At 44.8% G+C, this 19,630-nt stretch overlaps 1 protein-coding gene across 1 annotated transcript in view; it reads right to left on the reverse strand.

Annotated features, from left to right (window-relative positions):
- Positions 1 to 334: 334 nt before the first annotated feature.
- The window catches only part of Lhfpl6 (LHFPL tetraspan subfamily member 6), a 196,637-nt gene continuing 177,341 nt past the window's right edge, over positions 335 to 19,630 (reverse strand). The window contains exon 4 of the mRNA XM_032898427.1: positions 335 to 1,517. Within this exon, the coding sequence (XP_032754318.1) occupies positions 1,399 to 1,517 (119 nt within the window). The 3' untranslated portion in view covers positions 335 to 1,398. The remainder of the gene's footprint in view (positions 1,518 to 19,630) is intronic.

Raw genomic sequence — 19,630 nt, forward strand, 5'->3', positions numbered from 1 at the left:
TACTGCTTGTGATGTCCATCTTGAAGTCCTAGATCATGTTGGAACCCTGCCTGTATTCCAAAATTTATGTGTAACAGTCCTGAAACTCTTCTGAGAATCTGTCGTGACTGAGCTCCAAATGAGGCAAAGTGGCAGAGAATCTAGCTAAAAGTATAGTAGACACCTTTCATGCGCTTTGTGCGTATAGGGCTTGGTGGAATAATTAGTGAAGGGACTAAGGGAGGCCTTTGAGGAAGAAATCAGACCAACAGAGCTGCCCACCATGGTGGACAGGCATTACTTAAGAGATTAGGCAAACCTGGTAAGTGAATTAAGACTCAGCGACTCAGGGAGGTATTGATCAAAGAGAATTTATTCACAGAGCTTTCAAATACAAACAAAATAGTACTTTTTTTTCCCTTTACAAAATGAATATTGAAATAATTATGGTATAGCACAGTAGAATAATGGAGAAAAGAAAAGAAGATCCAATAAATGGAGAAAGAGCTCTCTTCACTCTCAAGTCTGCAACTGAATTCTCACCTACAGGAGACAAAAGCTGTCCTGTTCTTCATAAGGTTACTACAGCAGAAGCTACTCAGATCACTACTGGATGTCTTTGAAATGCGAAGGCTTTCCTCTAAGGATCTGCATAAACACCAAAGATATGCTGTGGGCATGGTTTATGCAGGATATCAAAAATACTGATACAGTGGCATATTGGTCCATGGACTAGGCTTAATGTATGCTTGGCGATGATGCTGTACTGATGTATATTTTAAAAAAAGAAACAGGAGCAACAGTACACAGCTGACCCCCTGTGCAGTGGCGTGATGACCTGTGTGTGTGACGTATGCTTGCAATGTATGCATATGACTTGTGCATATGGTGTGTGCATGTGATGTGTGAATATGATGTGTGCATATGACCTGTGCATATGTGTGCACATGTGTGCATATGTGTGCATATGTGTGCACGTGCTCATGTGCTTTCAGGCTCAGTCCTCATCTACAGGGAATGTCTGCAGGGTGCTCATCCTGCTTCCTAAGATAATACTGTTTCTACTAGCCCTTTTGACTCCCCTAGTCCTCATCTTTTTGAAGGAGAACGAAAATGAGATCCTCGTTTGCATATATAGATTTGCTGTGTGTGTGATATACATTAACGCTACTCTGTGGAACAGAAACACCAATGTCCTGCCATGTTTTAGCCTTTGGTCCATCATCCCCTATTCTCCATGCTTTTGACAATGTCCCCACCACCCTCCCTTCCTACAGAATGTTCCAGATTCAACCAAATCTCATTACATTAACACTGTTCTGCATTTACAACCGCTATTCCACCTTGTGAAAGTCGCGGGATGCTTCGGGCCCTTCCGTCTCTGGTGTCTGTCCTCTCCTCAGCTTGCTCCTCATGGCCTCAGTAGGGGTAGTGCTTTTGCTTCTTGCCTGAGAAGCACGCCAGCCATGTGCACAGCAGCATGGCAGCTGCAGCCCCGGCCCCGGTGCAGTAGTAGGCCCAGCCGATTTCACACTTGCCTAAGGACAGAGCAAGGAGAGAAAAGCAGACAAGGTGAGGATGCCTCTGAGGAGGATGGTTTATCTTCCACTGTGTGCACCTTGACAGATCCGCTGATGACAAGGAGTCCTCACTTGCAGCGAACGCTACCATGAGAAGGAAGGATGGAGGAATGGGTGTGCTCATCTCCATAGGTCCCTGGCTCAGTGCCACATGCCAGCTAGGACTAAAGACTACCCCCCAAAAGGACTAACAACCACAAGCACAGGGGCAGTGATGGTATCTGTTCTCACCTGACATCTTAGCCCAGACCCGCACGCATATTAAAGTGTGACAGGGCAACATTTAAACTAGAGGAAGAGTCCTCCTGAGGAGGGGGCCCATTGGAAGGACAACATTCAAGTAGGCACAGTGACACATGCGGAATGCGTCGAATGACCTGCGCTCTGTGACCTAAATTAGAAAACAAGGCCTCCCAGATTGTCCTCAGGCCAAAACCCACTTTCAGTTCAATGTCCATGGAGATGAGAACACCAAGACCAGAGCCCAAATAGATCCTCACTGCCCAGAGTAGTAATGGCAGACTTGAAACCCTAAAAGATTACATTTCTTCACCATATGCCCGCTGGGTTGATTTTTCTCACCGTGCTGGGAGGTGGGGTGTAGTTGACAAGGAGACTGGAAACAAGTGCCTTCAAGATCATGTTAAGTATCCAGGACTGGAGGCAGGGTTCAAACCAGCACAAGATCAAAAAGTGTAAATAGTCTACCTGGGATTGGTGGAGTGGGACTCCATGCTTGTGAACTTTGGTGAGGGCAGCCTTTGTTTGTGAAATGGTCTGAGTACATGGTCCAGACTGTCACTCAACTCAGCCTTTCCACCTCAGTTTCGATGGTGCTGGCCTTAGAGGCATGAGTTGCCATGGCAGCCATCTTGTTTTGTAGTGACATCGGAGTTATTCTATGTGTTATTCCATTGCTCAGTGTCCTTTCTGTTCTTAGGTCTAGTTATTCCTCTTTACAGCCTTCCTTTACTTCCTTTACTTTATGGGGGTTTGGGAAGCTGTGGTGGGGATGGACCCCTGGGCACACTGGGCAAGTACCTGTGCCTGAGCTGCATATTCAGAACCTATCCCTCTTTTCTCCACTTTTATCATCTTCCAATAGCAGGCAGCTGCCTCTTTTTTATTCTTCTTGCTTACGTGTTATGTCAGAAACCAACACACTTGGATCTAACAGGGATGGAACATACCAACCTCAGAGAAAACCGTGTTCCTTTTTTTTCAAGTTAGCCAGTTTAGCTCTGTTCATTTATATAATAGTTATAATAGTAGTAGTAGTAATAATAATAATAATAGTAATAATAATAATAATAATTATTATAAAAATATCTCACTATCAAAAATACAAAGACAGTAGATCTATCGGGCCACCCAACTGTCTTAACTATAGTTACAGTCGGTGTCTAGCTTGCCCTATGTACAAGACCCAGCTGTGTGAGGTCCTGCCTTGTCTTAGCCCTGTGGGCGGAGGTGTGGTAGAGAACAAAGGCAGACATCTCTCTCAGACCGGAAGTTTCAAGAAGTGGGGGTGATCTTTGCATGCCTTTGTTCCCCTCCCACATGTCTGCCCGTGGAGCTTGACCCACCCCCTGCACTCAGTAAACCACTGCTGAGTGAGAAAGCAAGGTAAAGGAAAAACAGAAAGGAAGGAAGCAGGCAGGCATCCAGGCTCCAGAAAAGTCTGAGACTTTATTTTAAGAGTAACTCTAGTTCTGTTTTGGCACTGAACTTTAAAGGGAAAATTTCCAACCCAAGCATGCATTTCTGCCTCCCACAGGCTGTGCCGTATTTAACAGGATAATATATTCAGAAGGATCAAATCTCCAGCTTGGGGCAGGTCCCGAGGCACAGTGACCCTGCTTCATACTGGTCAATGGGGGGAGCATTTTTCAAGGGTGACAGGATCCCTGCTTCATGACCACATTTACTGACAACCACAGGCTGTGAGTCTTGGGAACCATGGCCCCTGCGAATGATTCGTTAGCCATATTAAATAAATCTAGGAGGGAGGATTAGTAGGCAGCTCAGAGTAACCAGTGGTTTAGAACCTTTCAAAGAGTCAGCAGAATGTGTGGTCTCTCTGCTCCACACAGGGCGCATAATGAGGACGGCGATCCATCGCTCATTATTAACAGGTATTGACCTATGCATGGTCCTACGACCTAATGCAGAAGGCTGAGTATATTAATTATCAGACATTCTCAGGAAAGCATACCTGGCCTGGGTAGTTACTTGAGGATGTGCATGTGGCTGTATGTTACATCTATTAAGGATGATAAAAGAGAACCACCAAAGGGCCGATTATCTCAGAGCCAGGGCGAGGGGTGATATCACTCTAATTGTTTCCTGCACAGGAGTCGGTAAGTTTCAACTCTAGGAGCCTTTAGCTGGCAGGGAGCTGCAGCTGATAGCATCGTGCACCACAGTCCTCTGGCTCTCTTGGCTGGCTCTAGGCACAAGTCACCAACATCTGTTTGTATTTGACCTCTAACAACTTACACTGTACCACGCACACTCAGGGGTCCATGAGAGACTAGAGACAACTTTCCTCTACTCAGATAGCTGTGCTTGTCTCTGACATGACTGTAGTCAATGGGGGACTCAGAACTGGCTATCAGGGTCAACGCTGGTGGCTTCTTAGCCCTACAGGGACAGGTTCTATACCATATGGAATCTTCCAGAGCACCTGAAAGTTTCAGCTGATTCTTACATCAAACTGTACCCATGCTCGATGTTTAGTCCTTCACCACCTTTGGTGTGTTCCTGCCTGCCTGCCTTCTCTGTGGCATATTTCATGTGTGTGTTCACCTGTATGGGTACCTGAGTACACATGTGCATCTGGGAGCCAGAGGCCAACCTTGATTGCTATTTTTCAGGAGGAGCTGTCCACCTTGTTTGTTGGGTCAGGTTCTCTCTTTGGCCCACTGCTCACTTGAGTAGGCAAGGCAGATGGTCAGCAAGCCCCAGAGATCTGCATGGTTCTCCCAGGGCAGGCCCTTCACACGGTCCTTATGCTTGCACTCTGAGCACTACTGACTTAGTTCTCTTCCAAGCTCACCTTGGCAGAGGTCCTAAATGTCCACCTGAAGGTCTGCTCTGACGAACTGATTTTATCAGAGAGCCTGGGACACGTCTTCAGTTGTCAAGGGCTTAATGACCCCACTCACCGTGCACCCCTCACTCAAGCTGTGCTAGCTTGTGTGACTAAGGATAGAGCAGAGAAGAGATAGCCAGGGGTGGGCGTGGAGGCAAATGTAGTATCTGCCTCACACCAGCCCTGCCCCTGTGAGGTTACCACCCTCCTGGGGCAAACTCCATTCTTCGTTTTGGCCCTGTGTACTGTGACTTATCACCCCCTTGTTTCTTAAAACACACAGTCAACCCAGGAGACCAGGTGAATGAACACTGGGTAGAAAGTAAATAAAGGTTCTCAAAACGTTTTAGGATAAAAAAAAAAAAATGTCCTCTGACACATGCCATGTTAGCTTTGTGATTAAAGTTCAGTAACTGGTTAAGGGCCAGTATGAGAAACTAAGATTTCGTTTGCTTTAAAAGAAAAGTATCCCATTCTTTCAGACACAAAGAACTCCATTTACTCACTCATGAACTAAATAACTACTGTTTCAAAGGTGGTTTAGTACTTTGTAGTATTTGTATTAAATAAAAAATATAGGAGTCTATCAAACTAGCCAAATCAGATGCAGAGACCCACAGCCAAACATCAGCCCTGGAACTCTGTGGAAGAGTTGGAGGAAGGATTGAGGAGCCTGGAGGGGATAGGGACTTTCCAAGACTAGCAGAGTCAACTAACCTGGACCCTTGGGGGTTTCCAGAGACTGAACCACTCACCAAAGAACATCAAGGGCTCTTTGGTGACACATGTGTAACAGATGTGCAGTGTGGTCTTCGTGTAGGAGCCACAGCAAGTGGAGGAGGGGTTTACCCTGATTCTGTTGCCTTCCTGTGGATCCTGTTTGTCCAACTGGGATGTCTTGTCTGGCCTCAGTGGGAGAGGACGTGTCTAGTGCTGCAATAATTTGAGGTGCCAGGGTGGGTTGATACTCGGGGTGGACCTCCCCTTTCTCAGAGGTGAAGGGGAAGATGGGACTGAGAGGAGGGGCTCATGATCAGGATATAAAGTGAATATGTGAGTGAATATATTAATGGGAAAGAGGAGGAGTTTTTTTTGTTTTTATGTTTTGCTGCTGTTGTTTCCTCATAAAGAGAGGAATGTAAAGTTGCACTTTCTAAAACTGTGTATGAGGGATTAGATCTGCTGGTCGTAGACTTGACAATAAAGCCCAGACTTGTTCAAAGGTAAGGGAAAGTAGAAAATCTACTCTGATCATGATATTATGCTTAAAACCCAACATGCAACACTGGTAACTTAGATATTATCACCGTGTTTCACAGTCGCAGAAGAAAAATGTCTTTTGGGATACATTAGGCCATTAGCAAAGGGGAGGTCTTTAAATTCCAATGTTTTAAATAGCAGGATTATGCTGAGTTGTAAGGGAACCAAATTAAACCAGGAAATAGGGGCCGTTCTCTCCTGGCCTCTCCCCCCTCCTCAGGGCAATAAACGCTTGTTATTATAATGCAAACAGAAAGCATTTTACTAGAGGGCAAGTTTGGTCTGTGATCTTTCAGGAAATTAGAGAAGCAGATCTGTTTAAGCTTTCCCTCCTTGCTCTCCATGATGCCCCATCACACAGGACGCCAAGCCTGCCTGTTGGCAAATTGCTGCTTTCAACAATGGGGAATACCACTCCTGACAGATAAAATAGAGGTTAATGGGACAGAAAGCAGCACAGCACAGCCAGCTGCCAAGTCCACAGACAAAGGCTGACTGGCAGCGTTCCAGGGCAGCTCCGGTGGGGGACAGGGCGAGGCAAGGTGTGGCTGGCTTTTGAGGGCGATTCAATTTAGTCCTATTTGCGAAGCTTTTGGGAGGACTAAGAGACAAGAGAAGAACTAAAAGACTGGATCCGCCTCCTAGAGTTCTCCTGATCTTCTTTCTCATCTTTGACTGTGTAATATAACCTCTACCTTTTCCCGAATTAGCTCAACTCTTGTTTCACACTCCGGATGAGATTGCATTGGCTGGACTCTGGTTCTGTATTCTGGTACTTGGTTAAGTGCCTAGGTTGCTGGTTCTGTATTCTGGTACTTGATTAACTGCCTAGGTTGCTGGTTCTGTATTCTGGTACTTGGTTAAGTGCCTAGGATCCCTGAAGGCAACTGATACCCATTTGTGCCAGGAGTATATATCATATACTGTGCCAGGGCTGCAGGTAGAAATTTAACATTTATAATTGTGTAACAGTTGTCGGAGGAAGACCACAGGCCAGGGGCTAAACAGGGAGGGGCCCCTCATTTTCTCCTCTTCATCTAAGATTCTTTTAGGAAATACGGGATGCAAATCCATTTGTACTTTCTCAACACGATTCTCACTTCTCAGATGCAGATATCTAGTCCCCTGCAAGATGAGTAACTTGCCCCGTATCTCCAGCAAGTGCCATACTTGGCCGTGAACTTGGGTTAAATTAATCATAGAACTTTCTCTTAGTGCCAGATGCTATCTGAGGAAGGTCCAGGCTGACTCTCCTCTTCTTGTGAGGTGCACCTGCTTTGTCGGAACTTGCATGCTGGAGGGAAAATGTCACATTTTCTCTTACCCTTTGGTTTTCTCCCCTCTTTGTAGAAGATTCTCCCCATGTCCACATTGGATGCATCCGGTTATTAAGGATCTGCATTTTGAGGACTTAGCACCCAATCATGGAGCCACTTATACCACAGAGGGCACTCTCTTGGTAACCCGACGGTAGGGTTTGTATCAAGCCCTGTACTAGTTTTTCTTGGGGAGACAAGAGCGACTATCTCTTCTCCCTAAGTAGAGTACTAATAACAGATCACAACCAAATCTAGGTTGAGGAACCGATCAGTTTTATCAGGCTTATTCACAGAAGCATGGTTACAGGCAATGGACAACAGCAATATGAATAATCCTCCAAAAGTCCCACCAGAGCCAAGGTGACCTCCTGACAGCTGCATAGACTGCACCTGTTGTGATTTATAAACCAGTATAATACGGTGAGAAGGAGCCTCACCTCTGCAGGCCCATGCCCAGGTGTCGCCCTCAGCAATCAAGCCACTAGCAGACCTAATATAAAGAAAATTTATTGGTGGGGGAAGGGAGGAGACATCTATATATATATATATATATATATATATATATATATACACAGAGAGAGAGAGAGAGAGAGAGAGATATATATATAGATAGATAGAGACAGAGAGAGAGAGACAGAGAGAGAGAGAGAGAGAGAGAGACAGAGAGAGAGACAGAGAGAGAGAGAGAGAGAGAGAGAGAGAGAGAGAGAGAGAGAGAGAGAGAGAGAGAGAACACTAAGAAGTGGTCGTTTTATACACCTGACTCCTGGCTCTACCTGTGGACAGAGATGCAAGCTGTTGCTAGGTAACTGTTGGATAGAGTCTAGCAAAATGGTTTGGAAGCCAACAGTACCCCTTCCCCTCCAGTTAATCAATCTCCTGAGACTGCCATGTGAACTCAAGAATAGAAGAACTCAGAGGCCACAGTATGTCGAAGAGTACACAAAGTAGATTGATTCTCACATTTGTGGAGGGTTGAAGAGGATTGACATTTGTGGAGGGCTGCAAAAACATTATCTTGAGCTATCTATAGCTCCCTCACTCACTGTTGACCTCTGTGTCCGACCTTGTGACAATCAACTGAAACATTAACAGATCACCGACTTCCACCAACCCCAAAGCTAAGAATTGAGGTCTGCGGCAGAGACTGTCCTGTCCTGTTGTAACCAGCGTCCCTCTGTGTCTACCAAGTATTTGAAAAGTGCCTTGACATAACTTTCTTTTCTTCTGTATTTTCATGCAACTTCATGAAAATATTTCCTGCTTGGAGTATGATATCTGGGTTAACCCAAATCCTTGTTTCTAGATCACAGACTCTCATAGTCAGTTCCAGAATAAAGTCACCTTTTCCCCTTAGTAATGGAAGCTGCATTCCCACATTAATGGCCACTATAGCTGGAGCAGGATTACTTACACCTTGAGGGTCCGTGGGTGCAGGAGGCAAGAATCTCAGAGGAGCATCAATGGCCCTGCCCATCCCCTCCTCCTATGAAGGACTGTCAGGATGTCCCTGACTTGCTGGGGGTCTTTGTCTGGTAATGGCCGCAACTCTGTTCAAGATGGCGATGCTGTGTGATGCTGTATGATGCTGCGTGATGCTTATTCTACAGTAACAGGTCAGGTCTAATGTAAACTGGCTTGTGGAACTCAGATAGTCCTTGCTTGAAAACCTAGCATTTGACATGCTCTAAACTCACTGCCGTTAGCCATCCTGACGCTGATCCTATGATGAAGGTCATGAGGATTGTTCCAATTCCACACTCAGTTGTACAGACAGAGACAGACTATCCTAGCTCCTGCCTTGAGAGCCAGTGCAGGGCCTGAAGTCAGGTCCAACAGGCTTTGTTAGACACAGAATGGAGCAGAAAAACTCAGGTCACCCATGTCACTGGACTACCTGGCATTCGGTATGGTTCAGGCACCACTTGCTTAAGTTTGTCCCTTGTGGGCTACTGTTAATGAGAGTTATCATGTGGCTAACATGAATAAGTGGTGGAACAGGTTCTTGTGGGAAGCCTTTAGGTTACTGCAGGCCCTAGAAGGAACACAGTGGCCCCGCCTCTTGTCCTAGTTTAAAATGTGATTATTCTGTAGTGTATACACTCTCTCCAAACCAGCAGGCTCACCCAGTCTTGAACTTCCAAAGGTGTGAACTACATAAACCGTTTTTCTCCACCTTTTCTTCTTTCTCCCCCTCCTCCTCTTTTTGTATAATGTTAGTTGCTTTGAATATTTGCTTTCCTAATGAAACCTTGACTGACATTCTACCCCACTCCACCCCACCCCACCCATCTGTCTATCCTGGGCGTGCCATCTTGTGCTCTGCCATAGGAACAGGAGTTCCAGGGCATCCTTGCATATTTCTCTTTCCTCACAGGGACATTCCTGACCGTCCAGCATGCCTTGTCACAGATGCCCGAGTCAGGACTTTGTAAGATGTCTGGCTTCAAGTCACATTCTCTTTCACTGTGACATTTTGAGCCTTAGTGTACTAATATGTAAAGTTCGGGTAGAGAAGAAGCACGTCTTACCTTTGTCTTTTTTTTTTTTTTTGAAGAACAAAGACAAAAAAAAGCAAAGGATCAATGGAAAGAGAAGAAATCTATAGACTTAAATACTGCAGAAAGACAGGTATCTCTCTCCAAATCCTTCATACAGACCCTGCCCGCCTTTTCTTGCAAGCATGTTGAGACAAAGGATGGATAAGATATGTGTGGTGTTTATAGAATAATTTCAAAATCAAAACTAAGCAAATTTCATTAAGAAAATGAGCTATAGATGCATATCCACAGATATACTCAAATGGGGGCAGGGTTCATAATTGCAAATCTATATAGAAAGAAATTGATAAACAATGTGACTGGGGGACAGCTCCATCAGTAAAATGCTACCACACATATACCAGACTGAGCTTGGCTCCCCAGGATACACATAAAGCAGAGCATAGCATTTGTACTTACTACTCAGGCTTGGGGTCAGAGAGTGGGAGTGTAGACAGGCAGCTCACTGCAGCTCACTGCCCACCCCAACATATGCACACACATGCACGCACACACACACACACATGCACACACATGCATGCTCACACACATGCTCATACATATGCACACATGTGCGCTTGCAGTCACATCCATACACATATGCACGCATGTGCATGTACATACACACTCTTGCACACACACTCACACTCCTACACATGCTCATATACATGCACACATGCGCTTGCACTCACACACATATATGCACATACATGCATATACATGTACATGTGTGTGGGCACACAAGCATGAACCACATGCAAAATAAAAACCTAACAGAATGACCACTCCTTCTCCAAAGTGGGCGGAGGTGTCAAATTCAGGGACATGTGTCTGTGTTACCCAAGTATTGTACAATTTAGCAACAGTTATAGTCCATGGATCATTTTTTATTCTAAAAATTTCTGAATCAAAATATTGATCTTCCCTTACATCCCACTGGCATATGTGGCAGTGTAAGAGAGTGACCACGAGTATCTCCGTGGTCCCGGCACTCTCACTGCATCCTGTCTAAGGGAATCACAGCTAACTACAGTCAATGGAGCCAACAGTTGACAAATTAAATCACCCGAGACAAAGAAGACACTCTAGCCTTATCCCTGTAATCTGGTTGTGAAGTGACAGGTCAATTAGACCTGTGTGCAGGCTCTCCGTGCCAAGGTAGGAGGGAACAAGATCCAATCCAGCCCCCTGGGAGGAGCCACAGAGGGGCAGCACCTGGGCAGGTGGCCCATTTTCCTGGCAAAGCCTCTCTAGTCTGGCAAAGTGAAATAGATTTATACTCTATGTGGGCAACAATGCTTTCCGTAGAATGAAAGGAGTGTTGCCTAGCTGACATATTTGAAAGACAAGGAACCCACGAGCTCCACCCAGAACAGCTATAGACTTTTATGTGTAACCAAAGTGGTCCCCGTGTGGTGGTGGCAAATGCTTCAGGCAAGACAGGAAGGCAGCAGGGATAAGGGTGGACACTGTGACAGAATTAAACACAACAGAGCCTCCTTTAAATTCAAGACCCGCACAGAACCAGGGCATCCCTCCTCTGTTTCCAAGACCTTTGTCTTTTTTCTCTCATGTCTACCACTAAGTGAGCATATCACAGAGCCACAGACTTTAGCACTAAAGGCATTTTTGAAAAGGAAGGCACAGGTCAAGTCTGACGATCTTATTTTGGAAAGAGTCAGACAGTAAAAATTTTAGTTCAAAGGCAACCACAGATACCAAGTATGTCAGTGAGCATTGCTGCCTGCCCATAAAATGTAATTTATAGAAGCATGTAGAGCAGACTTGGCCCACAGCTTGCTAGCCCTGTATCTAGACCACTTTCTGTGTTTTAATCACGAGGACAGTTGTCCAGGACACTGATGACTTTCCAAGATCTCACAAAAGTGCTCTCCTGAGCATGTCGCTAGTCATGGATTTATGGTATATAATGTCCTGACTCCCACATTAAAGCAGGCTAGTGTCTCTGCTAATTGCAGCGAAACATTCACTCTTGACTCTTTATCTACACAGTCTCTACAACCAGGACTATGTGCTGTATCCGCTACTTCTTCCTGCTTAGGACCAACCCTCTGACAGAGGCAGTCTGAGAAAGGGAGGATTCTTTTGGGCTCCCAGTTCCTGGAGCTTTCAGTCCATTGGATGGGGAAGGCGTGGCTGAGCGGTTCCTTGGCATGGTGAGCCTATGGCAAAGCCCCTCAAGGGGGACACAACAGGAAGGTGAGAGAGTCAAACCAGAACTAGAGTTTGGAGATGTACCTTCAAAGGTTGCCTTCAGCCACCTACCCATGCCAGCCAGTCAGAAGTGGCTTAACCTCTCAAAACAGCACACCATCTAAGAATGTGTGTCCCAACACAGAAGCCTGTGTGTGTGTGTGTGTGTGTGTGTGTGTGTGTGTGTGTGTGTGTGTGTGTGTGTGTGTGTCATAAACAGAACTGCAACATTGGACTTCATTAAAAAAAAGATTTATTTTTATTTTTGTGTGTGGGAGTTTTGCCTGCATGTACATAATGTGCGATGCCCACAGAGGCTAGAAGAGGGCATTGGATCCCATAGAACTGGGAGCTGAGAACTGACCCTGGGTCCTGTGAAAGAATCTTAGGTGTCCTTAACCACTGAGACTTCTTGTCAGCCCTGGACACCTTCATTCTTTAAAGTAATTTAACATGCTCGAAGCAAGTAAGTATAAGGTTGTTGGGGGTGGGGTGGGGAATAAACCAGAATCATTTTCATCATCAAATTAGGACATCTGGACATTGTGTCTGGCCTTGCTATCTACTGATTTTGGAAACACAGACTTGATTTAACTGAAAATCAAGGTACTCCTTACCTGCAACGTGGTGTGTACAGTGAACATGTATGTGTGCCATATCCTGTCCTTATCCCCCTCGGAGTGTCCTAGCAGGGTTATTTACATTGGAGCAGGTATTATAAGTCATCTGGAGATGAAATTAAATGTACAGGAAATATAGGGAGGCTATGGGAGTACACTACACCAACTTCAGTAGGAATTTGAACATTCTCTGAGACTGGTGTCTGCAAGGGGTCCTGGGATCATTCTCACTGAAAGGCAGAGATGACTGTGTGTAGTTCATGTGAATTTAAATTGCTTATTAGGTTTTTTTTTTTTACAGAGCAATTAGGTATGATGGGGGTTTTAGGCAGGAGGATGGGTGGTCTTAAAGAAGCCCCATTGGAAGTCTGCACCCAGCCTGGATGATAATTCCTCCTTAGCTGAGGGAATGAAAATGGGAAAAAAGCTCATTCTGCAAAGACTAATAATTGACTAACCAGAACTGTGGTGCTGTGGAACGGTTGGAATGTTGCAGAGCCAGAAGCTGGTTACCTTATCTTGGGCTAGCTTTAGCCCCCTGAAGAGCCATTCATTACTTACCTCTGTTGGAACTAACATCCACAGATTAACCTTTCTGGAATCTATTAACTTAACTTTTAAGTTGGTGGAAGTTAGTTGTCTGCTAAGAATGTTGTCAGATAGCATCTGAGGCCTATGTAGAGCTTTCTCCATCTTGCTTTAGCCTCCTTTCTGATGTACCTACTCATTACTGTATTTTAAAATTGCCTTAGTTATAGCTTTCTGTGTTCTGCAGCTATTTTTCTTAAAGTCTGTGAAACTGCTTCCATGTGGGAATATGGGACCTGAGATGACCTCGCTGTGTATTTTCCAGGCCTGGGTCACTCAAATTTGGCTCTAGAATAAATTCTCATCCCCTTGGACACAAGAGCTGTGTTTTTGCCTTGACAGCCGCAGAGTCAGATGCCCAGTTTGGTGCTTCCCAGCCAATAGATTTCTATCTCCTCCCTGACACCATGTGCACTTGGGGAAGAAGTATATGCAGCCGGTTTGGAGGAGCGACTCATTCTCCAGTAAAGGTGCTATGAGCCTCCTTCTGGGAGGCAATCAACAGTCAAGGCACCCAGATGTGCTGATATGGGGAATCTGGCACAGCAAAATTCATGAAAACCTGGGCATTTGGCTTAGGAGATACTCATGTATGACAAGAAGTAAACCAAGAAGATAACATAGGCAAAAAGGAGCAGGGAGGTCCAGGGTCTTGACTGTTGATTGCCTCCCAGAAAGAGGCTCATAACATCGGTACCAGAGTATGAGTCACTCCTCCAAACCGGCTGCATGCAATTCTTCCCCAAGTGAACATGGCCTCAGGGAGGGGATAGGAATCTATTGGCTGGGAAGGACAAAGTGAAGGATCCTACACTCAGGGAGGACACTCAGGGAGTCTAGGGAGGACACTCAGTGGGACAAGGGACTGGGTAACCAGATGATGATGTGGCCATGGCTGCATAGAACAAAGCTATTCATTCCTCAAAATCTCAGACTCCCCAGGTAACCTCGTTACCACTCCTCTATTCGATTTTCTTTGGTCTCAGATTGTCCAGGGTCCTTCCTTCTGCACTTTACATAGAATAGAGGTTCTACATCCCTCCATCCCAGCAAACAACTAAGACCCACAAAATCACCAGAGAGAAGTTAAAGGTGCCTTGGCCACCCAACATTCTCTAGTGCACATGCCAGAGAACCCCAAACATCCCTTATAAATACAGTGAGGCTTGGATGTGTGGAATGACTCACACGGTGCCCTGTGGGACACATTAGCCACACCTGTTACCATACATCCTTGCAGCATTCTTATTAAATGCAGTTTTACCTTTGTCATTAACCAGCTGGGCATCTGCCATCACGTGCACTGTTGACCTTTGCCCCTGAACACTGAAGCAACCTAAAAGCTTTACTAGAGATACCCACTGTTTGGTGTTACTGGTTGTGTGAACAGAGGCGGCCTGTGTGCTCACAGTGAATGGACACAGAAGCCAATCTCCAGGTGGGAATGGCTAAAATAACCAGCAAGGCTTCCTTCAGTTTATTGCCACAAAGACCATGAAGATCATCCTTTAGTTTCTGTCTGGGGGTGCTTTTCATAAAGGCAGACTCTTCCTGGGAAAGCCTGATCTTTGATTTCTGAATGGCCCCAAAGAAAAGAGTGAAAACCCCAAGTCTGTCTCCTAGTGCTATTGCTTGGTGAGACCCACAGAAGTTTTGCCACGACCCCGTGTAAAGAGAGGCAGCATCCAACTGTGATGGCAGCAGTCATCCACCCTGTCTGTGTCACATCTCCACTGAACACAGAGTGCAGTCAGCTTACTCTCCTTAGGCGCTGAGCTATTGGGAACCCAATGGCTCCAGGCAGGGCTTTGATGCTGGCTATCTGTCCCCAGCTAGGAGGATCTGTCCCCAGCTAGGAGGATCTGTCCCCAGCTAGGAGGATCTGTCCCCAACTAGGAGGATCTGTCCCCAGCTAGGAGGATCTGTCCCCAGCTAGGAGGATCTGTCCCCAGCTAGGAGGTTTTCCCTCTACAACCTCACCATGCTTAGAAGGCAAATCAAAGAAATATAGTTAAACCAAATCCAGTCAGGCCAATCTAGTGATTCCTTATGGTATATTCCAATACCCACCTCAAAAATCTAACAGACAATGGATAACCTCATTTTCAAAGACATTATTTCCGAGATATAAATAAAAGCAAGCCTCAGACCGAATTCCACTGTACACACACTTACTTAACAAACAAGCACCAGCAAGCAGGTGTAACACAACTCATCAAGACACATGTGTCTGTAATACCAGGTTTTGGAAAGCAGAAAGGCTGGAAGATCACAAGTTCAAAGCTAGCCTGAGCTACACAGCGAGACTTGGAATCAACACAAACTGAAGCAGACAAAAGATATGTGGCTTGTCAGACTGTTCGAGATTGCTCTTTGTGTTTGGGCCACCAATGTGTGTGTGAGAGCCACCACTGGTAAATACTGCAGGGGTCAAGCAGGATTGGGTTCCCCTTGGCAATTCACACTCACACATCCTTCAATAAAAAGACTAGACAGACCCTTTAAGAATGATCAAATGGTGCCAGACGGTGGTGGCACAGGTCTTTAATCCCAGCACTGGGGAGGCAGAGGCAGGTCTATCTCTGAGTTTGAGGCCAGCCTGGTTTGCAGAGTGAGTTCCAGAACAGCCTAGGCTACACAGACAAACCCTGTCTAGATAGATAGATAGATAGATAGATAGATAGATAGATAGATAGATAGATAGATAGATAGGCAGGCAGGCAGATCAAGTGGGAGATGCTGATCTAAGCAGAAGGCCATGGCTGGGCTTCATCACTAAAGATGACATGGTTATAGCAGTACTCTTGTCTGTTCCCTGGTAAGGAAACTGCCTTTACCAAAGCTCCCCAAATATCCCACTGGTCTTTTCTTCCCTTGAAGATGGTGGAGATTCCTAGCTTCATATCCCACGAACCAGAGTTGATTTTTCCAAGCCTCTATGTGAGCCTGCTTCACCACCGTGGACACATAGGTTCGTATTGCTCAGAACTTATGTCATACATGTTGATCAATCTAAATATCACTCGTGGTTGGACTAATGCTTCTATTCCTAGATGGAAGCCAGATTCCTTCCATGACAGGGCGGGAAGAATCTTCAGTCTCAAGTATCTTTATCAGTGAAAGTTCATTTTAAAAGATTCATCACGCTGATTAAGAAGGCACACATTTTACCAGTGAAGATCCATGTCTGGCAACTGCTATGTCCATTAAGAAAGCTTCTGTGTTGATCAAGGTTTTCCTGACAGCAGTACCTGCACTGTAGGGGAGACTGTGCACTTTATCTGTGTCTTCTTTGGATTAAAGCAATGCCACTGTCTGGGTAGAGGTGTTTTTAAAGTATTTAAAGTACTTAGAGTATTGGAACAGTAATATAAAAAGAGACAAAAAGCTGAGGTTTTACTCCACCTGTAGGCTAGCACATTAGGCTGGCATGGAGACTGTATTATTATTCAGAGCAGTGCACGAGGTATGAGCTTCATTGCATTTTCTGCCTCCCACAGTCCACTAGCGCTGAAACTTAAAAGTCCAGGTCAATAAGGCAAGGACAGTGGATCTGTGTCACAACTGATGAGATCCAGGCTTAGGGAACCTGAAGCCTCTAGAAAATCTTGGGAGAAATGGCAAGAAAATACCCCCGACTTTTATGCTAGATAACTTTGTCAATTGGGCATCAGAAACCCTCACCTCTGTGGTGTCTCCTAAGTCTATTGATGATAAAGATGTATTAGTTACCGTTCTGCTGCTGTGATAAGATATCACAACTATAGAGAAGCTTAAGGAAGAAGGGGTTTATTTGGGCTGGTGGTTCTGAGGGATTCAGTCCGCCATGGTTGGGAAGGCATGGGGCCAATGCAGAAGCAGGAGGATGCTGAGAGATCATTTTTCATCTGTATTCAGGAAGCAGAAAGAACTAAAAGTAGATCAAGGTTATAAACCCTTAAAGCCCATCCCCAGGGATGTACCTCCCCCATCAAGCCCCCATCTCCAAAGGTTCCATAACATCCCTAAACAGTATGTGACCACACAGGGGACATTTCTCTTTCAAATCACCACTGCAGACACTTTTGAGAAGGCAGTCCAGAATAAAGTACCTCAACTCTCAAGTCTGAGAAACATGGAAACATGGTGATATCCTGGAGCTCTGTCCATGCAATGCAGATAAAACTGGTTCAGATGTAGCTGGACAGATAGTCAATTCACTGGGAAGACAGGTCACGTTTTCATAGATGTGACTTAAAGTCAGAACTGTGCATGAGACTTATTTGTATTATATTGAAATAAGGGTGTTTTCCTCATAGCATTCCTTGCAAGTAATTTTCACAGATAATGAATTAGGTCTTTACAGTTTCCATTCTTCCTGGGGAGATCTGAGGCTCCTGAGGAGTCTTGAGTTTAGGGTTCAGGTCATTATACTTTCCAAGGTCAGATGAACAATGCTGTCTGCCAGAAGGGCTAAATCGTCAAACATCAAGAATGTCTTTGAACGCTATGAGTGTTCTCTTTTGAAAATAAATGCATGAGTAAATAAAATTTAAAATAACATAACATGTAAAAATTACATAAAACTTCAGTAGCTCTCTGAAACCTATGTCAATGAACTGAGTTGCCTACAGACAAGCTGAAACCCATCTGTGGGTCAAAAATTCCTGTAACACTGACCTCATTTGCAGTACCAGAGACTGAAATATATAGTTGTTTACCAAAATGAGTGCATTCATACATAATAAATAAATAAATAAACAAATAAACAAATAAATAAATGCAAAATATAACATTCTAAAAGACAGAGTATACAGGAACAAAGAGCAGGGTGGTGCTATAAAACACAATTCTGAAATGACTGTGATTAGAAAAGATATGATTAGAAATAATAGAATAAGGATGAGAGGCGTAATAGACAGCCATAAATAAAAATGACAGTATGACATAAAAGCATAGAAAAGCAACAGCAAAGCCAGAAAGAAAGGTGGGATTTCCTTTAACCTCTGATACTTTGTTTCAAAGGCGGGATTCCTTTAGCCTTTGATACTATGTTTCAATGGTCCATTTCTTCTTGCCTCTTGAAGAGGATCAAGTTCTGAGAAATAACCCAGACCTCAAAAATATACTGGAAGACCAATTCAATTTAAAATGTTTTCTGGACCAACTAACATCCAAGCAGCAGACAAGAGGAAACCATCAATGCCATATAAAAAACACCAGGGTGGCGCTGACCAGTTTCCACAATGGTGTCTAGCAGGGGCACACCACTAACAGGCACTATAACAAATGGAGAATCTTCTAAAGGAGATGAGCACAATCCCAGGATTAGTTGGCTGTTGAACATCAAGAAATCTTACTTCACACAGGTTTTATATGGAGAAGAACTTTAATCCCAACATAGATGCAGCAGGCACATCTCTGTGACTTCTAGGACAGCCCAGCCTACAGAAAGCTCCCAAATAGGCAGGGCTACACAGAGAAACCTTGTTTCAAACAACAACGACTTTTTTTTTTGAAGTGCTGAATTTCATTGCCAGAAATTGCTGCGTGGAACTGAGAAAAAAGGCAGGGGCATCCCAGCCTGCACGGGCAAAGAATTCAAGTTTTCAAAACCTATTGTCTGGTTCTTTAAATTGTGAGCCATCTGGCTGTTTTCTGAGTAGTGACTAAGCCTGAGTCCCTTAGGGAGCCATGCCTTTATTCCTACCTGGGTTTCAGATACCAAAATCTATAGAAATGGGTATAAGCCGGAAGCCATCAGAATTTTTGTAATTGTTCAGAATTAGCAACCAAAGTACAGCAGCTTTCCCTTTTAGAGGGACTAGACACATTTACTGACGGACAGCTTGAAGTGGAAATGTCTGCACACCACTGGCAAAGGTTGGCTGAATGAATGCTCCCGGGATGAGCCTGTGGTTCTTTGCTTTTCTGGAGAATAGGCAGAGGTTACCGGAAATCATAAATAATCTGAAAGCTGATGGGTTGTTCGTTGTTTGGTTGGTTTGTTGTTGTTGGTTTTGGCTTTTTTGGGGGGAGGGGATGTTTTTTGTTTTTGTTTTTGTTTTGCCTTGGTGGTGCCTTTGTGCTTTTCCAATCAGGTATCAATGACTAAATTGGGCTTTCCTGGCCAGTTTCTCTGTATCATTTAAAGCTAGGGTCCTGAGATCTCCAAGGTTCCTTGGAATATACAGGTCAGGTCTCAGCTGAACCCCCAATGGCTGCCTGACTCTGCTGTAACATCCTCCTGCACTGGGGACTTTGATAGAGAATCCAGGCCCATGAAGAAACTCCTAGATAGTATCCAGTAATCTGGTCTTAAGCTTCAAACGTTTTGAACTGGTCCAGGGACTCCCTGTGAGTGAGGGTGACAGCAGAGGCAAGAAGAGGGCGTCAGGTGGCTCAGAGCGAGTTACAGGCAACTGTGACGCACTAAACATGGATGCTGACAATCAAA

Source organism: Rattus rattus, chromosome 3, assembly GCF_011064425.1.
Source record: "Rattus rattus isolate New Zealand chromosome 3, Rrattus_CSIRO_v1, whole genome shotgun sequence".
Classification (NCBI taxonomy): Eukaryota; Metazoa; Chordata; class Mammalia; order Rodentia; family Muridae; genus Rattus; species Rattus rattus.